The 27,809-nt window shown below is 38.7% G+C and overlaps 2 protein-coding genes across 3 annotated transcripts; one reads left to right on the forward strand and one right to left on the reverse strand.

The window, feature by feature from the left end:
* Nucleotides 1–12,330: 12,330 nt before the first annotated feature.
* Nucleotides 12,331–20,184, forward strand: Cenp-C (Centromeric protein-C). Its single transcript, XM_017615779.1, has 8 exons — nucleotides 12,331–12,445; nucleotides 12,692–13,598; nucleotides 13,659–15,734; nucleotides 16,152–16,728; nucleotides 16,788–17,864; nucleotides 17,940–18,082; nucleotides 18,387–18,477; nucleotides 18,556–20,184. Coding segments are annotated over exons 1-8 (4,938 nt in total). The 5' UTR covers nucleotides 12,331–12,443; the 3' UTR covers nucleotides 18,621–20,184.
* A 2,899-nt stretch (nucleotides 20,185–23,083) lies between these two features.
* LOC108362691 (nicalin) lies at nucleotides 23,084–26,751 on the reverse strand. Of its 2 annotated transcripts, XM_017615780.1 has the most exons (8): nucleotides 26,345–26,751; nucleotides 25,940–26,018; nucleotides 25,773–25,881; nucleotides 25,335–25,706; nucleotides 25,092–25,271; nucleotides 24,928–24,993; nucleotides 24,307–24,729; nucleotides 23,084–24,247 (listed from the first exon to the last, which is right to left on the reverse strand). In XM_017615780.1, the coding sequence occupies exons 1-8, from the start codon at nucleotides 26,508–26,510 to the stop codon at nucleotides 23,885–23,887; spliced, it is 1,758 nt and encodes a 585-aa protein (XP_017471269.1). In that variant the 5' UTR covers nucleotides 26,511–26,751; the 3' UTR covers nucleotides 23,084–23,884. The 2 variants fall into 2 exon arrangements, with proteins under 2 accessions (XP_017471269.1, XP_017471270.1); XM_017615781.1 differs by lacking the exon at nucleotides 24,928–24,993 and having other exon boundaries at nucleotides 26,345–26,745.
* Nucleotides 26,752–27,809: the final 1,058 nt, after the last annotated feature.

The raw sequence follows: 27,809 nt of genomic DNA on the forward strand, positions 1-27,809 counted from the left end.
CTTGGAGCTGCATATGTATGTATGTATATCAAGGACCGCATCTCTTAGCATTGGAAAAACGTGGCTAACAGTAGGTGAAAAGACCTTCAATCTTGCAGGATTTGTAGGAAGGAGTCTGTGGCCCTGTGTGCGCGTATAAGTGTAAATTAGAGTTGCTTAAACTCGCCACATCAACCAACGAAGCATTCAAGCGACAGAAATGTACATATGTACAAATTATGTATAAACAAAAAATCCACTAAAAATAAAAAGATTTTCAAGCAGTGCAACCGCAAAAATTGACGTGTGACCAAGTGACGCTTATCTAATCCATGCAGTTTTAAGTTTATTATTGTCGGCAGCGCTTGTTGTTTATGCACCTATGTATGTATGTACCTATGTATTTACATTTGCTTTATATGTAGTTATGTACATAAATACATGGCGATCGACGGCGAACTATGTATGTACTTTTTACTCGGATACAAACACACAAAAGTGAGATCAATAAACTCACCGCTGCTGTTCATGTGTTCTTGACGCTGCTGCCTACCCTGCCACTGATGTCGCGTATGTATGTGTAGAATCTACCTGGTAGATAAATCTGTGGTCATAAGCAATAACCGCCTAAGTCGACTTAAGAAAGCATTGAGTTATATATTCTATCGTATTCTGCAACCACTAGTCCATGTGTATGTGAAATCCCCATCTCGCCATCTAGGCTATTTAAAAAGTTAAAGACGAACATATTTTCAGTTTCCCCATAAGGTTAACATTACAATCCAACTGTTTAAAACGGGTTTTCTCGAATACAGCTTTTACGACTTAGGCGGTTATTGCTTATGACCACAGAAATATGAACATATGTATGTTTGTATGTAGGTTGCAAGAATTTGGTTAATTCAAATCAAAGACAAAGCAAAACAATAATAAAATACAATCGTAATAGGTTTGTTTCACACGAGCCCGCGGGTACCCAAAACAGTCCAGAAAGCGTTCCTCATGCTAGAAAAATGGGTAATAGAGAGCGAATACCTTCCACTTTTGGATCGTAAATGTCTTCTTGTTCGCGCCCGAAACAGCCCGGACTTTTTTTCCGGGCAGAAATGTCCAAGAAGTGAATTTGAAATAACAGCTGTTGTTTGTTTACATCCGATAATTTTATAAAAAATAAAATGGAAAATAGCACTAAAGGTTCAGAAATGTAGGTATTTGCTAATTTTATTAGCTATTTAAAATAAATACACATAAAATCATTGTTTAGAACTGATTTGTTGATTCCGGGCAGGAATGTAGTTTTTTGCGTTTCTCACGCTCTGGGCACTCTTGGCACGGGTTGACACATTTTTGACACTTGTGAGAAAGTAACTTATTTTTACGCTCTAATTACCGAAACAGCCCGGAGAGCGTGTGGAACAAACCTAATTGCAACGGAATTGCAATCTGAAGGCAAGCAAACACTGTGGAACATATAAAATGCATTGCATGCGTACATACATACATATGCACATAATAACATACATAAATATGAAAAATAAATAAGTAGCTGGCTGGTGATATCAACCAAACTACCAAAATACAGCGGCTGTGGTGATAATAGTGTGGCCACGGCAATGTTGAAGTCACAAGTCTCAACCACGTGACTGCTGGAATTTCACAACCTGAAATATGTACCCAGTTGCTTTGTACATATTTGCTTATTAGGCTGTGGCGACGATTGTAGGTCGAATGGCAAATTTTCACGCTCTGAAACTAATACCCATACATACATACAACAAATGCACCAGCAGTACTGCCATGTAAAAGAAAAGCCAATTAATTGCAATTAATGAGTAGGAAAAATTCTAAAGACACCGCAACGAACTTTTCGAATGGTAACATGCACATGTGACTAAGTACATGCATACATACATGAATAATTGTATGAAGATCAGTGTTGCCATTATATTTATACGGTTACGAAAGCAAACAGCCGGAGAAAATTTGGTTTAGCCGACAGCAGATTTGTTAGCCGTTTTGCAAAAAAAAAAATTGTCATTTTAGCCGATTTTGCAATAGGCCTTATTTTCTTAAAATTCAAATATATACATAAGCTTTCATTTTTACAAATTTAGTGACCCAAAATCTGTTAGAAATGGCTAACCTTATCTCGGAGAAAATTTTCATGTCGGACTCTGTCATGGCGCAATAAACAGGTGAAGTAAAAAAAGAGCTTTCACGCTTGATAAATTGAAAGACATTTTTTTTTAATCCGAAAAGTCTTAGCATACTATTAAAGTTTGAAGTATGCCTTTAGTAATTAGGGTTGCCAGACGTACTGCTTTTGGGAGTAAACGTACTGCTTTTTATTGCAATGTACTACAAAAAAAAATATGGAAATGTACTCCTTTTTTAGATTTGTACTTCTTTTGTACTCCTTTTTCCAGGTATTCATTTTTAACCGACTTCAAAGAAAGGAGAAGGTTATCAATTTGTCGGAATATTTTTTTTATGTATGCTACCGCATAACTTTTTTTTTAGGAAAGGTGGTACCTCAGAGTTGGTCTCATACTAATTTGATTTAGATTCGCTCATTGGATTATGAAGATATTAACGATAATCTTAAATTTTTATATGAGAATTGAAGTCGGCTTTGTTTTGTTGCTTAAACATTACTTGTTTATCATATACTTTGCCATTTGAAGTAAAAAAGTGTAACCACGGGCGTGGCCAGGTAGGTGCAGAGCATTCATTTAAAAAAAACTAGAAAAATATTAAATTAATTAAATGGCTTAAACTAAATTAAATTTCCGACTCGTTTTGGTGAACGGTTTGTTTGCCCGCGGCTGTCGCAAACGACTAGCCGGCGAACTCGCCGTCCGATAAAAAGCACAGTTTGCCGACGGATCGCAAAAACGACTCCCATGCAGCCCGCAAAAACGATATACTAGCGAACTGCAGAACGATGCTCAAAACTTATAGAAAGTATGAAGTAAAAGTACAGTTTTATACCCAATTTAATAAAAAAAAATTGAATATGAAGAATATTATGAATACTGAAAAAAAGATGTCGGTGTCTTAGTTTTCTGAGTACAAGTGTACATTGTGGATTCCATATTGTCATAATAAAAACGGTTTACTATCCAAATGAATGACTTTTATTTATAAGGACTTAGAGATATATAATAATGTAGGCGTGGAACTTGTCCAACCCAGACCGAAGGTTCATCAAAAAACTTGTGGGTTCGATGAAAAACGGATTCGTTTCGAGTTCACCCAAACGACTTCCCCAGAGCGACGTCGTCTTCGCCTTGTGGCAAATTGGGTTGCTACAATGTTGCGTTTGCAAAATATGTATGTATGATACTAATGAAACGACAGACGCATAAATTTCCATCGGTCCAGCAGTGAAAGTGCAGTTGATTATTGATATCTGATTGAATTTATGCATCGACACAACGCTTTCAACGCTTTGATCGACATTAAAAATGCACACGAACGTTTCGTAAGCGTTTCTCCACAGTCTGTGTGACTAACAATGGGTTGAGTTGTGGCGACGACATGGATCGACAGCACTCAGGAAACATCCGGCGTTTAAACGTGACACAAACAATGAATAACAGACCCAATATAGTTAGTACAAAGAAACGTGAGCAGTCGTCGGGTGTAAAAATTTACCCAGAGAACCTTGAGCTTGAATCACTTCCAATATTCGTAAACACATTTCGCAGCCGATCGCTTTCATTCAGAAATAGAGCACAGTTGTACGAATCTGTATGTATGTATGTATGTGCACCCACATATGTTCGTATGTATATTCACAAAGATCAGAGCGATAAGATAGACTGAGAGCAAGTAACTATTTCTTGTATTTCTAGCGGAAAATTAATTAACTATTCATTGATAAGAAATTTTTAATAGAGTACTCGTATTGAGCATTCAGAAGAAAGTAACAGAAAAAATGTATACTGAAATCAGCTTCTTTTTCTTCTTCTTAATTGGCGATGTAACCGCCTAAGTGATTTTGGCCGAGTTCAGCAAAGCACGCCAGTCGCTTCTCTTCTATGCCAATTGGAAGCGCCAATTGAAGCCAAGTCCTTCTCCACCTGATCTTTCCATCGCAGTGGGGGCTTCTCTCTTCCTCTGCTACCACCAGCGGGTTCCGAGTTGAATACTTTCAGAGCAGAAGCGTCGGTGTCCATTTGAATAACATGACCAAGTCAGCGGAGCCGCTGTATTTTAATTCGCTGCATTATGTCCATGTCGTTGTAAAGCTCATACAGCCCACCGTTTAATCGTCTGCGGTACTCGCCGTCGCCAACGCGTAAAGGCCCGTAAATCTTCCTCAAAATCTTTCCCTCGAACACTCCAAGAGCCGCCTCATCGGATGTTGCCATTGTCCATGCTTCTTCGCCATATACCAGCACGGGCATGATGAGTGACTTATAGAGCGTGGTTTTCGTACGTCGAGAGAGGACTTTACTCCTGAATTGCCTACTCAGTCCAAAGTAGCACTTGTTGGCAAGAGTCATTCTGCGTTGGATTTCAATGCTGACATTATTATCTTATTAAATGCTGGTTCCCAAGTAAACGAAATTCTCTACTTTCTCGAAATTGTAACTGTCAACAGTGACGTGGGTGCCAAGGCGCGAATGTGCTGACTGTTTGTTTGATGACAGGAGATACTTCGTCTTGTCCTCGTTTACCACCAGACCCATGCGCTTTGCTTCCCTATCCAACTTGGAAAAGGCAGAACAGACTTCGCGGTTTTTGTTACCGATGATGTCGATGTCATCGGCATAAGCCAGCAATTGCACGCTCTTGTAGTAAATTGTTCCTGAGCGGTTCAGTTCTGCAGCTCTTATTATCTTCTCCAACATCAGATTAAAGAAGTCACATGAAAGGGAGTCGCCCTGTCTGAATCCCCGTTTGGTCGCGAACGGCTTGGAGAGGTCTTTTCCAATTCTGACGGAGCTGGTGGTATTGCTCAACGTCATTTTACACAGCCGTATGAGTTTTGAGGGGATGCCAAATTCAGACATAGCGGCGTATAGGCAACTCCTTTTAGTGCTGTCAAAAGCGGCTTTAAAGTCGACAAATAGGTGATGAGTGTCGATCCTTTTCTCGCAGGTATTTTCCACGCGTATTGTGAATATCTGGTCTATGGTGGATTTGCCAGGTCGTGAATGGCGTGGCAACCTTTCTTCTGGATTGGGCAGAGCACACTTAAATTCCAGTCGTCGGGCATGCGTTCATCTGACCATATTCTGACCAAGAGTTGATGCATGCACCTCTTCAACTCCTCACCGGCATAATCGAATAGCTCAGCTGGCAGACTGTCAAATCCAGCAGCTTTGTTGTTTTCAGCCGCATTATTGCTATTCGTACCTCGTCATAGTCAGGCGGTGGAACGTCGACTCCGTCATCATCGACTGCGGGCTCGGGTTCTTCTTCTCCACAACTTTCCGTGCTGCTACCATTTAGTAGGGCGGAAAAGTGTTCCCTCCATAATTTAAGTACGCTGTGAACATCGGTGACTAGATCTCCATTCTTGTTCTTACAGGAGTACGCCTTGGTCTTTAAACCTTCCGTAAGTCGCCTAACTCTCTGGTAAAATTTTCGGGCATTCTTCCTGTCGGCCAGATTTTCAAGCTCTTCGCACTCACGTATTTCAGCCTCTCTCTTCTTATTGCGGCAAATACGTCTCACTTCGCTATTCAGGCCCCTGTAGCAGTCCCACATAGCGTGCGTTGCGCCTGATCGCAGCGTGGCCCTGTAGGCGACATCTTTTTTCTCTGCAGGTTCCTGACACTCCTCATCGTACCAGTTGTTTTTTCGGGCTCGCTGAAATCCGACGACTTCTTCGGCAGCGGTACTTAATGAGCGGAAAATGTTGTTCCACTGCTCTCATATGTTGGTTTGTTGAAGAGTGGTCTCTGAAATCAGGTGTGAGAGTCGAGTAGCGAAAGCGCTGGCTGTCTGTTGTGATTGCAGCTTTTTGACGTTAAGCTTTCCTTGCATATTTGGGCGCACATTTTTTGCTGCACAGAGGCGGGTGCGTATCTTGGCTGCAACAAAGATAGGGGTGAACGACAGTATTCGGCGACGGAGTCTCTCTCCCACCACAAATCCAGCCGAATTTGCGCTCCTTTACATGGCAGCTGTAGTATACGTCGCAAGGCCCCAGGCATAGCTTGCCTTGCCCCGTCCCACGCATTTCTTGGATGGCGGTGATGTCATCTTTTGTCCTTACGAGGACATCAACCAGCCGGGCAGAGGCACCGGACATTCCAGGTGCATGCCCTCAAATCGTAGTCCTTTAAACGTCTGCCGTGGTCGTCATCATGCTGCTTCACTGGAAGTGGTTATTACGTGGCGGGTCCCGAACCCAAGACACAACCCATTGCTGGTTCGGGGGTGATTTCGCAACCAAATATATTTTTATATAGCGAGCCGCTTGCTCCATNTTACGTGGCGGGTCCCGAACCCAAGACACAACCCATTGCTGGTTCGGGGGGGATTTCGCAACCAAATATATTTTTATATAGCGAGCCGCTTGCTCCATGCAGACACCCGCTTGCAGTCGCACCTACTGGGGAACAGACGCTGCAGACTTCAGTGAGCCCTTAAACCGAATAGGCCGGAGTGGCCCCACCGAAGCTCCCTCTCTTTCTGCGGTGATCCAAGGCTCCACTCCTATTGGTTACCGCTTCTTGCACATGGGTTGCTCACGTTGCCCAGAGTGCGCATCACCTTCATATTCGTAATTATTCAACTCCGTGTATTCGTCTTCGTATTCGGTGATTATTCGTATTCTTCTTCGTTGTCGTCTTGTATTCGTCATCATATTTAAACTTAGCAGAATTATAGTGAGCGGTATAGCGCTTTGAAATCTCTTTCGTATTTCAGAAATTTGCATTATCTACTCTTAGTATTACCTTAAGTTTCGGTATTAGTATTCGTGTTCGACTTCGTATTCAGCTTCGGCTTCGTGTTCGTTTTCACATTTGTCTTCAACTTCATTTACGTATTCGTTTTGTCTAAGTTTTCGCGTTCCTACTCTTTATCGACTTTACTTTCGTATTCGTATTCATATTCGTCTTAGTATTTACGTTCATATTCGACTTTGTATTCATCTTTGTATTCGAGTTGACCTTCATATTCGCCTACGTCTGCGTATTCGTAGTTATTCAACTTCGTGTATTCGTCTTCGTATTCGATGATTATTCGTATTCTTCTTCGTTGTCGTCTTTTATTCGTCATCATATTTAACTGCGTATTCGCATTCAAATTAGTCTTCGTATTCCTATTCGACTTCGAATTCGACTTCGTATTTTAATCCGTATTCGTCTTCGTTCCGTTCCGTCCTCGCATTTTTCCCTAAATTCGCCTTCCTATTCGTCTTGGTCTTTGTAGTCCTGTTTTTTCCGTCTTCAGTTTTATCATCGCTTTCAACATCACATTCGTCTTGGTATTCGACCTCTTTTTCCAGACTTCATGTTGGTTATTGCCGTCTTATTTGTATTCTCATTCATAGTCGTCTTGTGTTCGTTTTCATTTTCGTATTTTTCTTGGTATTCCTTGCTGAATACCTTTTCATATTCGTCCTCGGATTCAGCTTGGAATTCGACTTAGTATTCGTCTTCGTATTCGTTTTCATATTTGGTTCCGTATTCGTCAGAGTTTTCGTTCTCGTATTCGTCTTCGTGTTCCTGTTTTTTTATCTTGTTCAGTTTTCCTGTTGTTTTTGTTTTCGGAACTTCGAAGATAGAACTAGTAAAGTCCCCAGTGCCCCCTATGTACGTCTGCATGTCTACTATTGGTAGGAAATGGGGCATAAAACAACGAATAGTACAAAGGATCCCTACTTTAGGCGGACAGGATTGCAGACGGGTTAAATGTTTCGAATAAATGGAGGTACCCGATAAAACGAAATAGCTACACACGTCATATGGATATTTTATTTAGTATAACAACAGAACCCATGCACTTCTAAAATTAGAACGCTACCAATGCCATCTGGCGACATAAGTCATTACGAGCCACTGCCTTATGGAAATTCACGTCTGCAAAATGGGCTTTCCGGCGAACGACTACTGTCTCAGCTGTGTGATATTTTCGACTGTTCAGACCTATGGTCGAGGAAAATCTGCGACCTCAAAAGCTAGCTGGTTATATTGCTAGGAAAACGGTATCACAGCGGATCTTCTTTGACATAAGTGTGCCTCCAATCGAGACTGATCACTTCCTTGTGGCGACTTCCACATTTATCTGGGTTGGCGGAACAGGTACGTTTTTCCTCAACAGCTGAACCGCTTCCTTCTCCTTTTGGAACAACTCCTTCTCCATCACTGCCAACATCTGCCCAACTAACCGCTTCCGTTGCTGGTGGAATCTTCGGCACTTCCCCTAAAACCAACCGTCTGCTGCAGTACTGGTTGTCGCAACCAACCTTAAGTGGCACTTTCCTGTCACGATATGTGAAGATCATTCTATGGAGGTCAATCTTCACGCCTTAGCCAAGTAGGAAGTCCAGGCCGATGATGACTTCATTCACAATGTCTACCACTACAAACTTGGTGTACGAGGCCACACCGTCGATTATTACCCCACATAGCACTTCTCCTAACACTTGGGTGCGGTCACCAGTTGCAGTCTACAGCTTTGCTCCAAGTAGCGGCTTCACATAATGAGTAGCCACCTCAGGTCGAATAATGGAATGTGATGCTCCAGTATACACTGCTATCACTCGCTCCTGCCCATTCATACATCCACCAACAGTGAGACTGCTCGCTTTCCGGCCAATTTGTGACACTGAGATTATGGGCCCTTCAACGGCTAAAGCCAGAACGCGGCCCTTCCTGCTCCTTCAACCCTGCGTTTGCGTTCTGCTGAATTGTTGAGCCCACTGGAACTTGTTCTGCAAGCGCGGGCGAAGTGCCTGGCTTCCCACATTTAAAACATTTTCCAGAGCCATTTTTTTTTCTCGCCCGGCAGCTTGGTTATCTTCTTCAGCATTTCATTTGTCTCGACCGGGGTGCCCACTTCCACTCGATGGGCTTTGTAGTTGGTCTACTTAGTATTGCTGCCGTTTCACGCGTCTGGGCTTACTAGAGGGTTTCAGCAAATATTTGCTTTGGATACGCATACGTCTCCCGCTTGGTATACATGTCCCTTATTCCGTTGATGAACGTCTGAATTTTTACCCTTTCGAGGTGCTCATCAGATGCGTCCCCAATTGCCAAGTGGGCCAACCTATCGATTTCTGAGGCGAATTCCTGTAGAGTCTCGTTGAATTTTTGGCAGCGATTGTACAACTCCATCTAAGTAGATCTGTCTCCCAAGCTCGCTACGATAACGTCTTTCCACTGCACCCATTGATGCATCGTAACTGTTCCTTTCACAGTCAGGAATAGTCTGCAAGATTTCCGCTGCAGGTCCTTTTAATGCAACGAACAATGCAGCGGATTTGTCCTCCATGCTCCAATGATTTGCTGTAGCTGTCTTCTCGAACTGGAGCTTGAAGACTTGGACCCGTCATAGGACGGAGTTTTTACTTTGAGAGCGTTCGTCGAAGTGGCTGGACGATTGAACTGAAAATCTCGGAGGCGACCTTGAAACTCTTTTACTTTAGCCTCAACTTTATTTTTAATTGGCTCTTAGATTTTGTCTTGCCGCTCCTCGATTTTATTCTGCCTCTCTTTGAGTTCCACATTATCTTTGACTAAATCCTGCCGAAGCTGTGTGATCTGTGCTTATAGCTGAGACAACATGCGTGTTTCCTGCACTTGCAGCTGTGATGAAATCTGCAAAGACATCTGCGACATGGCAGCTAATAACGTGTGCATGCCCATAACTGTTGATGGACTAGGAACCTTTTGCTGTTGTTCAACCTTCTCAGATGTCTGCTGCGCATCCTTCGACGAACAAGCAGCCTCATCCATCTGTTCGTCCTTCGTGGATGTCGCATCGTCCTTGCGATGGAATTCGTATTTGTCAACGTCGAAGCCTTCCTTTTCCATAGCCTCTCGCAGCTGAGGTTGCTAATTTCGCTTCTCCAACTCCTGTTTGAGTTTCAGCTCTTGAATTTTTGCCATCTTCAAAAGTTTATCCTACGGGATTTATTTAACCACGATAACCAATGAACCAATTAGAACAGATCTGACCGGTTGAGAAGCAGCCATTTGTAATAGCAATTGAGAAAAAAGTGTGTGACGTTCGTAGTTCTGAGGTTTGCTATTTCTGTTTTGCTTCTTTCTTTATGTGTATTTTGTCGCTGGTTTATTTCAGTGATTTTTAAGCGATTTTCAATAAATTTTTTGTGCAAATGTAATTCAAATGAAGTGCGCGGTGATTGGATGCAAAAATACGTACAAATATAATAAATTGGTTAGCACAAACATGTGCTACAAAATTGCTTGCATTTTTTTCTTAATGCTTCGTCTTCATATTCTTTGTTTTCTTTCCACAGAAAATGGCATGGCGCCGAAATTACAAACGTCAGCCAGAAAATTACTTTTTTCTTTTGCTTCTTCTTGTCAGATCTTGTGTAGTTGGATCATGACGATANAAAATTGCTTGCATTTTTTTCTTAATGCTTCGTCTTCATATTCTTTGTTTTCTTTCCACAGAAAATGGCATGGCGCCGAAATTACAAACGTCAGCCAGAAAATTACTTTTTTCTTTTGCTTCTTCTTGTCAGATCTTGTGTAGTTGGATCATGACGATAACCAAATTACAGTACAATTAACTTTATTGTACAACAAACACTTTACAATACTGTTTTATGCAATAACAACAATTAATAGTTAAGCTTTNAGAAGAGAAATGACTGGCGTGCTTTGCTGAACTCGGCCAAAATCGCTTAGGCGGTTACAGCGCCAAATAAAAAGAAGAAGAACAATTAATAGTACTTGTTAAGGCAATTAAAACACTTTACAAAACTCGATATCACAATTTATCTCTGTTTCACAACTCACTTGTAGCTCATGATGCAATAATACCACCTTGTATTAGTGCATCATGCTTGTAGCTTGCTGATTCGCTTCTGACTGAAGCTGATGCCATCTGTAAAACTTTGTAGCTATGCATGACATTTATAACTTTGCCAGAGAAAACAATTTTGTACCGCTTTTTTACTAGTCAAAGTTGCTGTGGATTTCATATATTTTGCTTTAAAATTATCAGCAATTAAGTTTTATGTTTCTGCATGAAAACTCGAATTTGGACGAAACAAAATAAATATTAAACTGGCTGATTGTCAAAGCGCGCAAAAAGATGGGAGTTGGCATGCTTTGTGCATTTTCATACAATTCATCTTATCTGTCAAAGCGAATCTGTCACGTAAAGCGAAGCAAAAGTTTTATGTGGCATCAGCTTGACTGTAGCTAGCTAACTTTCAACTAACTCACTTCGCTGTAGTGGCACTCATGGCAACTCTAGAACGTTCTGAAGTTTATCATTTATTCTCTTTCTCTCACTGTTCGCAGTATTCATACATGAAGCAATAATACAAGGTGGTATCAGTTGTGACAGCTCGATTTGGCACTGCCGTAGTTCAGTAGAATGAGAAGAAAAACGGGAAGAAATGAATCCCCATATGGGGGAAAAATATAAAATTTCACATTTTCTCCTTAACAAAATTTGCTTTTTGATAGTATATTCGTTATGAAATGAAATAAAATAAGATAAAATACCTTTTTAAAAAAACAAAGTGTGGATACTGAAAAAAAATAAAAAACATTCAACTATATTGATGGGCAAAGAATAGTTAAAGAAGTAACACTGTTTCACGTAAGGCAGTCAATATGGTGGAATTCATAGACAATTTTTTGACAGGCGATAATCGCCTGCAAAAGTTGACCTGCTGTCTATTTTGAGGCAAGCGATTTTTGAATCACTATTTGTACGTGCGATTTTTCTTAGGCAATGTTGAATCTCATGTAAATCCAGTTTTAGTAAACGAGTATGTGTATTGAAACTTGTAGGGCTCTGTCACACGATCAGCAATTATCACGATATTTGGATCGCGTACCATATTGATATCGCGAACGAATGCTACATGTTCAAAATATTTTGATAGGTTTTAAGCGCCGAGAGCGAATCTGTTTTTGAAGTTCGCATTATGAGAGTACAAGAAATTTATTGACAGTATTGCGATCCGCGATCCAGATTTAATTTTTTTTTGTGATATGGATCACGATCCATCAATATCGTATGCTAAACCGTCAATAAAAATCGTGATACTAGAATCACGTCAATAAATGCTAGTGCTTGTTCGTGCAATGTTCAGGTTATGTTGATAGCTGATATCTCCTTGTTTGTTGACACTTTGTCCATCTGGCATCAACGATAGTTTTAAAAAATGGCGTAATAACGGCTGTCAAAGAAGGCAAAACGCAAGCGTCGAGGAAAATTCAGTAATTTTTTACCATCACAAATAAAGTGAATTCTGTAACATTCTATATGTATATTGATTAGAGAAAATGTAAGTTCAACGAAAATCCAAGTGCTTGCAATAAATATTGTGTTTTTAACCTTGTATTTATCAAGTGTTAAAGCTGTGTAGCTGGCATATGCAAGCATACATATCCATACACAATTGTGTGTAGATTGTGCATTTGTGCATTATGTGGTCACAGGACCCATTTTAGAAAAGTTAATTGATTATATACACATACGTGGAAACATTACGTATTATTAATTAAAGTATTACAATGTGTTCTCAATACAGGGCTGCTGATCGCTTCAGATTAAGCGAGTTTTCTGAATTTCTTGACGATACTGATGGTCATCGTTTGGCGCAGTTTTTGCAGAAAAAGGGTGGGACCGTACGTCCTGGTCGTGTGAGAATATTCGATAGTGAGCCTGAGCATTTTAGCTTAAATGTGCGTATAAAACGGGTAAGTTCGCCACCATCACCTCCCACGGCATCATCTGGTGAAAATGAGAAAACGCAGCATTCGAATATAGAGCATAAAATTAGTAAAGAAAAAATTGAAGGAGATCCAATAGATTTGCCAATCGGGCATGTAACGGAGAACTACGTTTCAGCATCAAAAACAATTCAAACGGCGGCTGCAACAGAATCTGAAAAAACTTGCAATATTAATCAGGCGGCAGATTGCAATTTTGTTCGAGTAATAGAGCATAGCTGTAGTATACAAACGCCAGAAATACCAAGAACACAGTCACGAGCGCCCAGTTCATCATGTCAACCTGCACTAAATTTACCAAACCAACAGCCAAATCACTCTCAATTATCGTCACGAAAACTAGAGCTGGAAAATAATAGACTACCCGCAGTTTCTGAAAATGCGTTACAATCAGAAATGTTTGAACAAACGGAACGACCTGCATCGCCACATCCAGAGCCAACTTTGCAACCGTTACAATGTGTCATAGAACCACAAAGGAACTGTGATAGTCCAACTACTAATTCGAATTCACAACCTCGCAATCTTCGGCCGGTAATGCCGCAATCACCGCGATCGCCACTAACAAACTTGATTCGTAGTTGTGGCGTTAACACTGCAGACCGCTTGCGACGTCAAGTACTAAAGCGGTTATCTACTACGGGTAACAGCGGCAGGCGTACACTTCTCAAAGAGTTCGAAAGCACACTCAACTCAACAGAATTTGTAAGTTTATATTAAAATAAATTTATGGCCACATAAATAAAAGCTATTTCTTTATTTAAGGCCCCTGAAATATGCAGTACACCGATGCATCACACACCAATAGAAAACTTGCAAAGAACTCCAGGGCGACATACTAAAACACCATCTATTGTTCAATCGGTTGAAATGGTCGGTGACCCAGTGAATGAGGCTCTACAACGATCAATTAATATACATTTGAGTCAACATGAGCAGCCACTTACAAAAAATATGGTGGCAGCACTCGAAGAGACCTTAAAAAAATTGAACGAGATTGAAAATTCGCGAGTGCAAAGTGAGGCAGTAACTAAGGCTGGCTCAAATATCACTGTGTTACCAGGGACTCAAGAAATAATACAGCAAGCACAAGCTAACACATCAGAAAATCATCGCTCAAATATAAGTAATGCGCCAGCCACTCACGAGTTGCTTCAAGAAGTACAAAAGGCACTTCAAGACTTGCGAAATTCACTAGTACAGGCACCAAAAATTGTTATACCAGTGAATCAGACATTTAATAACGCTTCAGCACAACCTGAAAACCAAAATAAGGAATCGGCGCCAGGAGGTGGTAGTCAGCAACATGATGAACCGGCGCGTCAGCAAATTCTAAGTAACACTGTGGAACACTGTATTCCCTTACAATCTCATGCCGCATACTCACAATCGATTGCCTCGGAAAACCTTCCCGGTTCTGAATCGATTATGGAAGCCACGCTTAACACTAGCATTTCCAAAAACCCGCACACTTTCGTTAATCATCCGACATTTATCAACTCACGTACTATAAATTCCAATATTGCAACAGAATCAATAAGGAATATGAATTCAAATAGCAAACATAACCGAACGAGCAGCTTTGTAGCCCGCAAAACGTTGACCAATCAGAATAGCGTGCACATTGAGGAAGGTGTGGAACCATTAAAAGAGCATAGCCGTAAAGACCATCGTAGCCCTATGCGACCAATAAATCAAGCAAAATTTACTGACAACAATCGTACTACCTCGCAAAAAAAGTTGCCTTTGGTCATGAGCGAAAACTCATTAGGAACCCATTTTCAAAGTGAAGCTGGGCGCAAGGCACATTCCACCCATACAAGTTTTGCAAATTTTACACCACTAAATATAGACGAGGCAAGTGTGAATAAGGCAAGCAAGAATAAAATTAGTTCAGTACATACATCTAGGCGCCTCAACTGTACAAATAGAAATACTCTTGAAGAATCAGCTACGGCTAGATTAGCCAGGCTTTCAGCTACTGAAATGCGTACATCCCCGTTGATAACTGAGGACGAAGATGACGAAGAGCTCGATTATTTAGTTATCAAAAAGCGTTGTGTACGCCAAAGTGGTCCACTTAACCTTGCCTCCGAAAAGCCAAAGCCGGACGTACGAAGTCGACGCACAATCAAGCGTAACCCATCAAAGCGTCGTTTGGCGTACTCCAAGCTCGCGTCTCCTTCGATTACTAGTGATACAGATCGAGACTCTGGACCACCACCGGCGCATCCTCTCAATTTACAACACGCTACTTGTGATCCTTATAAAACACAAAAACGATTAAAACGGCCATTGAATAAGCCACCAAACACGCCAAAAAATGGTGAGATGTTTGCCGACGAATTGAAGGCGCACCTAGCACGCCTTACAAATCATGAAATACTTGACCTGCGCAAACGTAACTCACTGGGTCAAGCGCTAAAAGCTCCATCACGCTTAAGAAAATCTGCTGCTGGTGACAAGCAAACATTGCAGGAGCAATTACAAATTGAAGAGCAAATTCAAATGGAAATTTTGCGTCGAGAACTATTGGGGGAAGCGGAGGGATTACGTTTGGAGGTTGAGCAGACGGATCAAATTCAAAGCGGAAGTGAATATGAACGAGTCACCACTGATGACATGATTTTTAATGAATTACCATCAGCACCTGCAGCATTTAAGGATGATGATGCTACCGCAACACAGCAAACCTTCTTCCAATTGACGCGGAGAACTATACGCAATTCGTCTCTTTTAGATGATAACAGCAGCGAACAAGTATCGTTCCTCCCTCCGACGCCAAGAGGCAATCGCTCATCACAAGGGAAAAAATCTCGTAAAAAGAAGGATGTGCCATTGGTAAGTAAAAAAAAAAAACATAAATACAGAAAGCTAGCAGAAATGTACTTTTGTGAAGCTGTGTTTTTAATTGCTAGAATTTTATATACCTGCTGTGATAGCTTGGGGTGTAGAAAATTTCAGAAGTCGGAACCGTTTACCAAGTTATTTTCAAGGATCTTGTAAAAAACTATGCGGGTTACTTAACAAAAATAGTGCAACTTATTTATTTAAAAAAATGATGTCTTTAATTTACAATTTGTTTGGCAAGCTGATAAAAACACACTGAATTTTTCCACAACACCTTTGAAAACCACTTCATTATATTACATGCATACATATGTTTATTTTATGTTTATTTGTATCGTTTTGAAATTTTTTATTTTAGTAAACAATTAAATATTAAAAAAATATTCATATATACTAAATATCTTTTAGACTGAAACAAAAAAACGTTATATTGCAATACAGAAAAAAATTGAAAAACGTCGCCAATCAAACCTGTCTAAACGTTCGCTGTACACCAAAGGGGAATCTGGATCTGAAGAAGACTTGCATGCTGGAAAGGTGCCTTCCGAGAAGGAGAATCATCCACAAACGCCACCGTTATTAGAACCCATACGGCCCCCACCTGTAATTTCGCCAATATACCACTTGCATGTACCATCGCCGCCACCGCCACTTGTTGCTTCACGAAACTCTTGGCGTGCTCAATCAATCACGACAGCTTCGCCACCAATAGCGCCGTCATCAATGCAAGAATGTGTATTGCCACCTGCACCGTTTTTGGATAATAGTGCTGAGAAAAGCCCGACAAAAACAACCAATGAAATACAAGTGGCGCAACAACAAACGAAAAACGATGATGCAGTATTCAAAAAACCAACAATGCCTGCACCGCGTGCTGCTCGCAAACTAAGGAGCAGCACAAAGGCAAAGAAGGCAGAAACATTAGAGGTGGCTGACAGTAGTGCTACTGATTCTACCGATACGCAGCCTTCGGATGAGCCTGAAGGTGAGTTTTAAATCTTTGTAAGTACAAAAATATTAAAATTTATTACTAAATGATCTTAGGATTACGACGATCAAAACGTGGACTGGTGCCAAGAAATGATCCTCCCTTTCTGCAAAAGTTGGTGGAAGCAATAGAAAGGAGGAGCTACATTTCAAAAATGAAAAGATTAGAAAAGTCTAGATTATCAGAAGCCGCTAATACTATAAGCAGGCCAATCGCTTCAAGCACGGTTAGAAAAACCACTGCAAAAGCTAACAGTCGCGGCAATAAGAAAGCTGCAATCAACCCAGAACGTAATTTTAGTTACCTGGGCGATACAAATACAACATCTAGCACGACCAGCTTTGCAAGCTGTATTTCGAAAAATGATGTGAATGGGCTGCGGCCGATTATAGAAACGGTATGCGAATATCATGTTGACGTTGTCGCGGCAGAAAAGGCAGCAGCTGGTGCACAATCAACGAGTGTTAGTGAGGTGCCGGCAGCCAGCACTAAAGAAAAGACATCCACAAAGAAAACGGTATGCCGGCCAAGGAAAGGTACAACCTATGTGTTGCAATCAAACGCACATGTAGTGCCGAAACCAAAGGCTAGACCGAGGAAAAATTCGGAAGGCGCAAAAAACAAAAAACATAAGCAACAAGTAACCGAAACAGAGAAAGAGTTCCAAGCAGAAGCAGATGCACTACCTGAACCTATTGAACTGCCTACGAGCAGCCAGGCTGCAAGCGAAGCGAGAACCACAAATCGATCTGTCGTCTTGGAGTGTAGCCGCGTTTATTTGCCTCCACCGCCGCCCTTGGATAAACTCAATGAGATGTTTGACCAGCTAAAAAATAAAGCCAACAACTCAAGTGATGAGACATCTGGACAGGAAACGCCTACCACCACCGACGACACATCGTCAGCGACAATAAGCAGAAATAGAAACCGGAAATTACGTGTGCGTTTGCGACGCTTAAGTGATACCACTCCAACCACAACATCAAGAAATGTATCGAGCCCTACGTCGTCAATACGAGCTTCAACTTCGAGTCAAACTACAAACGATAATGAGTTGTTGACTTGGCTTAAGAATGTATCGCATCTGCAGTCTGAAAATAACCATGACCACGTTTTCATGGACATGCGACCTTGTAAGTTTTATAAAGTAAAATACATTGAATATATGTAGCTGATACAAACAAAAATAAATTCTATCATTTTATTAGCGACCGCTGGCAGATTGTACTTTACCGATTTAGATGGTATTGATTATGCATTCTACGATACGGAAGAGATAACTAGTTTGGGTTATTTACGCTTTAAGCCGTTGCAGTGCAAACCATTGAAGCGAACTAAGAAATATCATTTGGTAAGTGACAGTTGATAAGTTTTTCTGTATGATTTTTCACCACTCCTATATATGAAAGATTTCCCACATCAATTGCAAATAATTATATTTGTTGTTATACCAATATTAAAATTCCCGAAATAGTTTTTGAGGAATCGGCAGAAGTGAAAATCCGTAATTTTTTTTATGTAGACGCAACTGGCGTGGGAACGAACAATGAAGTTAAACAGTCGGTTGATTTAGTTTTACTTCCATGAATTTTTAAATTTAACCGAAAGAGTTTTTCAATAGTTTTTTGAAATACTTATTTTCCTTTCTTCTTCAGCACTTTGTTGTACTTGCGGGCAAATTTCAAATTGGCACCGAGCGCGAACATGGCACATTTGGGATTGGCGATATGGTTGCTATCAACATCGGTAAGTTTAAAAAAGGATAACTATTTTTAAATTTTCGCTTTTATAAAAAAATGTATTAAAATATTTTCTTTCTTTCAGGTTGCCGTTATAAAATCACTAATTTAGATAATGACGTTGCTATTTTAATGGTCATTAAAAAGTAGTGGAAATGCGTTTGCGAAAAGCATTTAATTAATACCCCGGTGCATTCACAGAGAAAGGGCGAGTTCCAAGTTGCATGTTGTTTTGTATTGATGTGAAATATATACACAATATATACAATGTCAGTAGAACAACTTTGCTGTTTTGTTTCAGTTTAAGCATAATAAAAATTAATCATGCGCGGTATGCTCGATTCATGCGTATCTGCAACGCATAAAATGCAAATCGGATACATTGCACAAATACAAAGCAACATGCAACTTGGAGCCCGCCTAAATATGCATTGAAATTATTACATATATAATATTTCTTTTCTACATACGAATGTATTTTTGTTCAGTTTTTCTTTTGTAATTAGCTTTAATTGTAGTAGTGTAGTGTCCTCAAGCAAATTGCCGCATCCATTTGCACTTTTGTTTCCATATGAAGCATACGTGCTAAATAATTTTGTATGTGTGCACTGTAATAATAAAACGAAAATTGTTATAGCACACTATTTTCTTGTTATATACGCTGCATCTATTTTCTATTAAATATTTTTTTTTTCGATTTCACTCAAATAAAAGTTGGTTTTGTTACAAATTGAATTTTTGGTACATTTAGATGTTAAGTTGCTGGAAATTGCATTGTATTCGCTTAACATACATACTCAAAAGAAAAAGGAATATTTATTTTATAGCGATGGCGTATAGACAGTATTGGCTCGTATGCATATTTGCTTTATTTAAATATCAATTGAGGTATTCACAACGGTGTCGTAAGTATTTAATTGTTGTATGTCGTAAACTTTAAACAGCTTAAAAAATATTAAGAGGGCTTTCAAGGAACCATAAAAGTTATATGAATTTTCGTGTTAAAAATATATGTTTGTGGTTTCTAGTCTTCTAGAAATTTATTTAAGCTTTTAAAGTTTAGGACATACAACAATACGACGCCGTTGTTAGTACAGTAGGCGCTGCAAATTAGAACCACTCTGCTTTTAAGGTAATTATAATTTCTGATATATTCTAATTTCTGAACGTTTTTTTATTCGAATAATAATTGAAAATTGATTAAATTTACTTAAAAAATTACAATAAAACTATTTTTTCACTTCATTTAATTTAATAAAAACAAAACCTAACAATCCAGTGCAATACATGTAACATGTATTTTTTTTTAATTAAAAATACATACATATATGGTTGCATTAAATTAAAAAAAGCGGGTAACACACATAAATTGCTGATACCCCTTTTTAGTTCTATTTTGTTCAAACAAAATACAAATAAATAGGGGTTTTCCTGTGGTCAAATCAAAACAAAACATTTAATTCTAATTTCAAAGCGTTTAATGTTTCACTAACGCTAATTCTAGTTTCTGGAAGATTCGAATTTCTGAGATTTCTAATTTGTGAGCATCTACTGTATTCCAAATGAGTATACATAATGTTTTATATTTTTTTGTTAATTATATTAAGACGATCTTGGTCTTTTGCTTTGTTTTTTGCAAAATTTTGGTGTAAAAACTCAAAATCATCATTATTTATTTTTTTATGTACCTAATCCGGACTATTCAATGGCATAAAATATAGNAGAGCGAAATACACCACACAAGCGGTTTGACAAACCAAGCGAAATTTCCCTTTGCTTCAAGCCATTTGTGCTGTGTATGGGGGTGTTTGAAGGTTTGACAAACCGCCGTCAAACCTTCAAACACCCCCATACACAGCACAAATGGCTTGAAGCAAAGGGAAATTTCGCTTGGTTTGTCAAACCGCTTGTGTGGTGTATTTCGCTCTTAAGAAACCTCTACGACTTTACTAAGGGGATATGAATGTACATATACACAAATAATTCATATTAATGTACACATAATAAAGCTTGCTTCGAAGAATGCATTTTTAATAATAGCCACTGAGGTCGCCAAGGACAAACTTGTGTTGTGCACAGAGGTCGAAAATATCCCTTTCCTACTTTGAAAGTGTCCCAAAATAACCGTCACTGTTTAATAGAAAAAATAACCCATAAAACAGAACAGGGGATTATTTTTTGTAGATGTGTGCTCCTCTCAGTGGGAAAGGGTTATTTGCATATCTTTTTCCGTTGCTATTGGGACACGGACACTAATCGCTGGAAAAGGAAAAATAAGTGTTAGGGCGCGGTTACCCACGAACATGTGCGCAGGGTACCGTAGAAGTGCGTAGAAACAGATCAAATTTGCTGTTGATAGAGGGATATATACAATGTCAACGTCACAGTCATGCAATGGCAAAATATCGATAATAAAATCGATAAAAACTCGATAGAAATAACGATGACAAAGTCGATAACATTATAGATAACAAAATCGATAAAAATATCGATACCCAAATCGATTGCAAACTCGATAGAAATATCGATAACAATCGATTACAAACTCGATAAATATATCGATTATTATGTCGATAAGTCCCGAAATCCCGAAGTAGTTCCCAGGTTGAACCTCTGTGACTATATCATTTTCTTTATAATTACCTTTATTTTAATTTTATGTTGAATATCGTCATCGTTAGTAAAAGTGACGATACGGCCATCGTCAGCCGTGTTACTGATGCGCTGACGATCGTCGACGATGAATGAATTGAGTTATTTATGCTATCGTTTTCTGCAACTACTATTCCATGTGTATTTGAAACTCTCATCTCGTTAACTACACTATTTAAAAAGTTATTGATGCAAATATTTTGGTTTCCCCATAAGGTCAACATTACAGTCGAAATCTGTTAAGCGTTAAGCGAAGCGCACATTAGCGCGATTCCATCGTTGCGAATACGTTGCGAATTCGGCTGTTAACTTCGAATCCGCAAACGTGCGCACACTTGAGCGATTTTTTCGCGTCGATTTCCGATGTACAATTCACTCAATTTTCCCTTTATTTCGTGTATTTTCGCACTCGGCGTGCCCAAATCGTACAAAATACTATTATTACGAACGTTTTTATTAGTTTTTGTACATTACACGTTTTTTTTTCTTTGCCTTTATTGCTGTGACACCTTTCTTCTTCTTCTTTGACGCCTTCAAAACGCTGCAAGCCGCGTTTCGAACGCGTCAATAAAGAGGAACATTGAATGTTCGAAAAATTCGCAGCGACGGAATCGTGCAAGTGTGCGCTAGCGCATTAAAATGTATGGGTAGCATTGTTGTAATTTTTGGGCTTGCGGATTCGCAACGACAGAATCGCGCCAATGTGCGCTTCGCTTTATTCTCGAATTCAGGTTTTTCGACTTAAGCGATTATTGCAAATGACCACAGATGTGTCTTTATCATCATATTCCCCTTCACATTTGCCTTTATATTAGTAAAATTTTTAAATTTACCTTGATCTTAAATTTTGCATTTATCTCTACGCATCTTTGTTTTTGTTTTTATTTTTACCTTTGCCTTTATCCTTTTCTTTATCAATAAAATAACTGCGGTTGTGATTGCAACTCGAACAAGCCCTTTATTTGCGTTGCCAGTGGCTGAAATAGTATTACGGATGGCAACTGCATTTCTATGGAAATTTTGATTCAGAAAATTTATTTTTTCAACTGGTTCTGCAGCTGGTTTTCACACAAGTCTTGCTTGCTGGTACCTCAAAATTCCATTATCTTTAACTATTCATAATAAATATATATTTTAATTTCAGTGGCGTTGCGCATCGGCAACCCAACTGAGGTTGCGTTATACATAATCGACCCATTAGACCCCGAACAAACAATAGGTTTGTTCGTCGAGCAAAAAATTTGTACGAATTTGTACGAATTATCACGATTTTTGCCCAAATCGCGTTCGTGCAGACCAAAAAATTATCCAACACTCAAAAATTGTGAGAGCAAAGTGACAGTTCTCTTGGAGAGAAGTTGCAAATTCTTGCTGGAAAAAATTTTGCCAGCAAGAATTTGCAAACACGAAAAACATGTGGTTGTGGCGCATGGTTGCATTTTTGTCTACAATAATTTGAATAAATTAGTTCGTTAAATTTAAAAATTTATAAACACGAGCGATTTTTTATGAAAAAAGGAAGCAAATAATTGTTGATATAATTAATTTAGTTAATTCCAATGATTTGAACTTAATTCGGCTGAAAAAAATGGTATTCGCAATAGGAATGCAATTGCAACCAGAGTCGATTTAAGAAACCCGACAGCTAGTACGATGAAGAAATTGAAATGTATGTTAAAGAAAGTCAGAACAAGAAATATACATGTATATCCTGTTTTTGGCCATCCGAAAGAATTTTAAAAATTCTATACAAATTTTTTATGTTTGAAATGCAACCGTGGACGCCAGCTGGCAGGGAAACTTGCAAATTCCTGCAAATTTGCGTTCGTGCAGAAATTTGCAAGTTTCTCAACATGAGAGAGAATTTGAGAGAACTTTTTCTTACTCTCTGATATTTTGAGTGTTGGATAATTCTTGCTGGATTTTCGACGAACAAACCTAATAACATAAACACGTACATCAATTTTTTCCATATACGTACTTTATTTATTTTGTCTTTAAGTTACTTTTTTCTAAAGTAATCAATTTAAAAGTAAGAACATTTTAACCGTTAGCGGCGCTAGTTTCCATTTACTAATTGAAGCTATTTAAAGAGGATTTCTAATTTAATAGAACAAAGTGAAAAACATTTGGCTACCGTTATTCTTTAATTATTTTGTTATTTTTTAAAGTATTATTCATAAATATTGCTTTTAGTTTGCTGCTACGTCTGCTGTAACCGTTGCCCTCAATAGTATTTCAACGCGTAAGGTCATTGCTGGCATAAACGCAGTTCAGTGTGAATGTATGTATATGTATTTAGAGGGGCAGTAAATGCTTTGCTGGAATGGGAAATGTGTGCTCTATACTTTGTATGAATGTCTGATTCTCGAAATGCATATGCGTCTTTTAAGTTTTTTGTATGTAAGTACGTATGTATACATTTGCAGGCAGCAGCAATGGCACAATTCCCTTTATAGGTTTTAAGTAGATATTTAGCGTTTCTCACCATCAGCAACATTCTGTCAAGCAAAATCAATTAAGTTTGCATTCCTTACCGCTTTATTGAACATAACAACCTTTCACCTTTTCATATTCAAATTACGTATTCAACTACATATAAATGAATTACTGATTTTAGTACTTATCATACTTGAATCCGCTAGTCTTTTTTTTACAAAGTTACACCTTTTCCTATGCTACTCGCAACGTTTTTGGTTGCGATATCCTTTTTATACATTCGCGTGTGGACACAAACTTTTGGATCACACACATAAATTTAATTAATAAACTTTTGACTTTGTGTTGTTAGTATGGTTGGCTTGCGCCGGTTGCGTTTGCACTTTGGTCATTTTACAAACTGTATCGTAGAGTGTAGGGAAGTATTGTATGAACAAGTACGCAGATGCGAGGTAAGCGCAGATGAGTATGGTCAGAAAGAGATCGAAGACGGCAGGTTTTACATGATACACGTTAAGGCGGGCCTCTTGACCCTCATAAAGCATAAAGTCCGGATCGCGTGTATCAGGTTTATCATACATTATTTTCACATTCTTTAGGTACTTTTCGAAAGCATTCTTCAGGTCGTTGTTATGTAGCGCGGATTTTAGCTGCAGGTAGCATTTGATGAGGTTTTTGTTAATTTGCTGCAAATTTAAAAAATTTCAAATTTATTCAGCTAAAAGAATTACATGTTCCTACTCACCAATTCACCGGCAAAAATTTCATTTGGCTCTTGTATTCCATAGACATAGTGAGCCAATGATTCAGCAATTATTTTGGCATGTTGCTGAGTTTGCGCAATAATCTGAGCATCGGACTCTTTGAAGATAGTAGGACGCACGGGCTCTCTGGGCGATTTTAGCGCAGATATTGTGAAGGCAGGCAATCGTTTCATACTAAAACGTTCATGCTCCCAGGCGAGTTGTATATCGGCTAAATTGATTTTCTTGTGCACACCATCGACTGCGACATTGCCGTAAAGTGCGGCTAAAGTTTTGAGTAGTTTGAAGAAATCGTTCATTGCTGTGCCTTCTTTGGGTGGTTTAGAAACGTGCATATAAAGACTTCCTGTTTCAGCATTCAATGGCTGTGTAATCGTATCCAAACATAATACGAAATCAACGTTCTGTAGGTGAAAAAATTACAAAGCATTAGTAAAATTATAAAACAAAGATCAGTGGTAAAATTAAATATTAGTAGCGGTTATCAAAACATTGTGTATTTGCAAAAATTACATTTCAAGTACTTCTAGCAAAATTTACACTAAACTGTGCTCTAAACTATTATAGAATTTTAGGTAGTCAAATCCAATTCGACGTCAAACCTCATCTTTAATGCTATTTGCTTTTTTGGCCGCAATCAAAGTGCCCGTAATGGACACCAGGTCCTCCTTATGTCCACATGGCAGCAATTTTTATAGATTCATTTACAGTTATTAACGCACATATTTATGTAAATACAATATATTTATGCACTTTATAACTTTACCTGCAGCTGTACATTCTCATCCAGCCACTTCTTGACGCCCTGGAAATTCAAAAGTGTACCCGATTCGGTGAGTAAAAACAGCAGTCGATACTTAGGAACTGCATTTGGAGTATTGTGCATTTTGCTGAATACTTCGGCCAGTGTAAGCAACACAGCGGCATCAGCGTTTAGTGGGTAATCCTTAGTAAGGAAAATTAAGTTAAATAACTAAAATGTGCATTAACTTATTAGTTATGTAAATACATTATATAGTCCAAAAGTGTTGAGATGCGCCGCCACTATAATCAATGGCAATTTGCTGTTGACTTCACTACCGCCTTCAACTTGTTTTAATAGTTTTGAAGTTGCTGCCAGTTCACCTTGGATAATTGGAATTTTACTATTCTTGCTAGCCGCGTGACTGGCACCAGACACAATAACCTGATATCCATTAGCTGAGATTGAAGCAAATAGTTCTGCTGCAGCGGAACTACGCTGGGATTTGCCTTCAACATTATTACTGCTGGTTCGAGTGACGTCTGAAATAATGCGTTCCAATTCAGTATTGTATGGCGAAAAGTAAATAGGTATTGAGTTCGGTTGTGCCAGCATGGCTTGTTCCAGCAAAATGAGATGCTGAAAACAAATTGAAGTGCATTCAAGTTAATCAAAAGCCTGTATTAACTGATTTCTAATACGTACCTCTTTCTCTTCAAAAGTCATTGCGCTAACATTCTTGGGTAGCAGTATAACTAAGCCACCCGCTTTTTGGCGTATCTCGCGAAACTGATCAATTGTTAAATCTTGAAGTCTAAATATTTTGTAGTGATGGATCATATGCATTTACTTTAATTCAAATCAATACTTACTTGGCCAACACACAGTGCCTGCCCGTGCTCCAAGTATAGAGCGATTTCGCTTCTAGCGACAAAGCAGATGCACGGCATCCTAAAATAAAGAAAAGAGAGAATGAATTGCAAATCTATGCATGACGTTAAAGGAGCGTAAAATTCGTATCACTTTGAGAAATGTTAACTCATCTGGACGTGGAAAAATTTGGTCTACCAGCAGTTCCTAACCTCAAAATCTGCATTAGCATTTATTGCATTTTCTTAAGCTATGTTTGTATGTATGTATGTCCATTACAGAATAAAACACGAAAGATAAGTTAGCATAGATACATATCTACAAAAAGCCTTGATATCACTTCAAACATGGCACATAACCTAATATCTGTAATCAACACTGTGGAGCACCGCAAGTGGCCTACTCACCAAATGCTACTCCATTCACATCGAACTGGGACATGCGCTGCACCGAAAACTCGCTGGATGCCAGTACAGGATTAGCAGAGCAGATGAATAAAATTGGAAGCGCTATGAGCAGATATGGCAGACCACCGCGGAAAATATCCGCGAAATTCTCGGCATCCTCAAGCATTTCGTCTTCGTTTTGTGGAGTGTTGCTGAGAACAAGTGCGTAGCGCTGGGCTATACGGCACGAAGTGTCAAGAGGCAGGTGTTAATTAAATTATATTAATTAAATTTAATTTGTTCTATTTAGCTCGACTAGACTGGCACCGGCTGATTTTATTTTTTTTTTTAATGATTTTTTGGAAAGGTTGATTTTTAAGGTACTGTCAAAGTTCATGCATTAATTAATCAAGACTAGTTGTGGATGACAAGAAGTAAATCTTAAGCGTTAAAAAAACAGATGATAAATTTAAGCGAATTGTTTTTATTTTACGAATACTTTTCAGATTAAAGAATTATTAAAAAGTTACGAATACATAAATTAAAATAGAAATTTTCTTTGTAAATATTAATTTGATGTGAGCTTTTTTTCTTCTCTGCAACCCTTTTTTCAACCATCTCGCTAGAAGTGCAAAACTATCGATGGCACTATCGATAGTATCGATGTTTTTTATTTTTCCCTACTATCGATTGTTTTTTGGTCCTATCGATAGTCCGACAGACAAGTGATTCAGTATTTATTTTAGTTTTTTTTCTTCTTTTCTTTTCATTTCTCTTAAACATCCAAGTTGCATCTCTTAAAATACGGCTAAAAACTGATACAAATTAATTTATACCAAAACTTTCAATATTATCTATGCACCACTATATACTATTTAATAAAAGGTAGATAAAAACCATTACTTCTCAGATAAAAAATGTTTTCTTCTTCTAAAAATGAAATTTACTTGATGAATGCCTTATATATGACGGAGGATATCGAAAACCACAAATATAAAATTTCAGTACGCCCAATTTCATTCCATTTCAATTCATTTCAAATTTTCAATAACTTTACTTCTAACTTAACGGTTAAACAATTAGAAAAAGTGTCCAGCAGTTTACAAGGTCATCGAAACGTAATTTCGGAATATATTCTTAAGGAAATTTTCATACGAAAATTGAGCCAAAACCACATGAACCAAAAATACAAGATCACGTAAGAACGCGACGTTGTATTTGTAACTGGTTTTGAGAAAAAAGTTTGCGAAAGCGGGTTCGTCAGCTGAGCGTTTGTTTACATCACAAGCACCACTATTTTACACTTTTATTCAAGTAAAGAAGAGTTAATTCAACATGACAACACATTTTAAAGCATTTTGTTGCATCATTTTACCTAAATTGTGCGTTTAAAGTGGCTGACAATAATTTTGGCTAATTTTGGTTTTCGTTGTTTTCTTTGCTTTGTTTACTTTTCGCTCGTTTTCCAGTGAAACAAGATGGCGTA

This window comes from Rhagoletis zephyria, unplaced genomic scaffold (assembly GCF_001687245.7).
Source record: "Rhagoletis zephyria isolate East Lansing unplaced genomic scaffold, Rhagoletis_zephyria_1.1 Rzeph_scaffold_01071, whole genome shotgun sequence".
NCBI lineage: Eukaryota > Metazoa > Arthropoda > Insecta > Diptera > Tephritidae > Rhagoletis > Rhagoletis zephyria.

Excerpts from the sequence above, each read along its gene's own strand:
- Cenp-C (XM_017615779.1), top strand. Across the intron at positions 16,729-16,787 it reads GCCTTCGGATGAGCCTGAAG|GATTACGACGATCAAAACGT; the intron begins GTGAGTTTTAAA and ends AAATGATCTTAG. Across the intron at positions 17,865-17,939 it reads TTTCATGGACATGCGACCTT|CGACCGCTGGCAGATTGTAC; the intron begins GTAAGTTTTATA and ends TCATTTTATTAG.
- LOC108362691 (XM_017615780.1), bottom strand. The coding sequence starts at position 26,510 with ATGCTTGAGGATGCCGAGAATTTCGCGGATATTTTCCGCGGTGGTCTG. Across the intron at positions 25,882-25,939 it reads AGGCACTGTGTGTTGGCCAA|ACTTCAAGATTTAACAATTG; the intron begins GTAAGTATTGAT and ends CAAAATATTTAG. Across the intron at positions 25,272-25,334 it reads ACACTTTTGGACTATATAAT|GATTACCCACTAAACGCTGA; the intron begins GTATTTACATAA and ends TTCCTTACTAAG.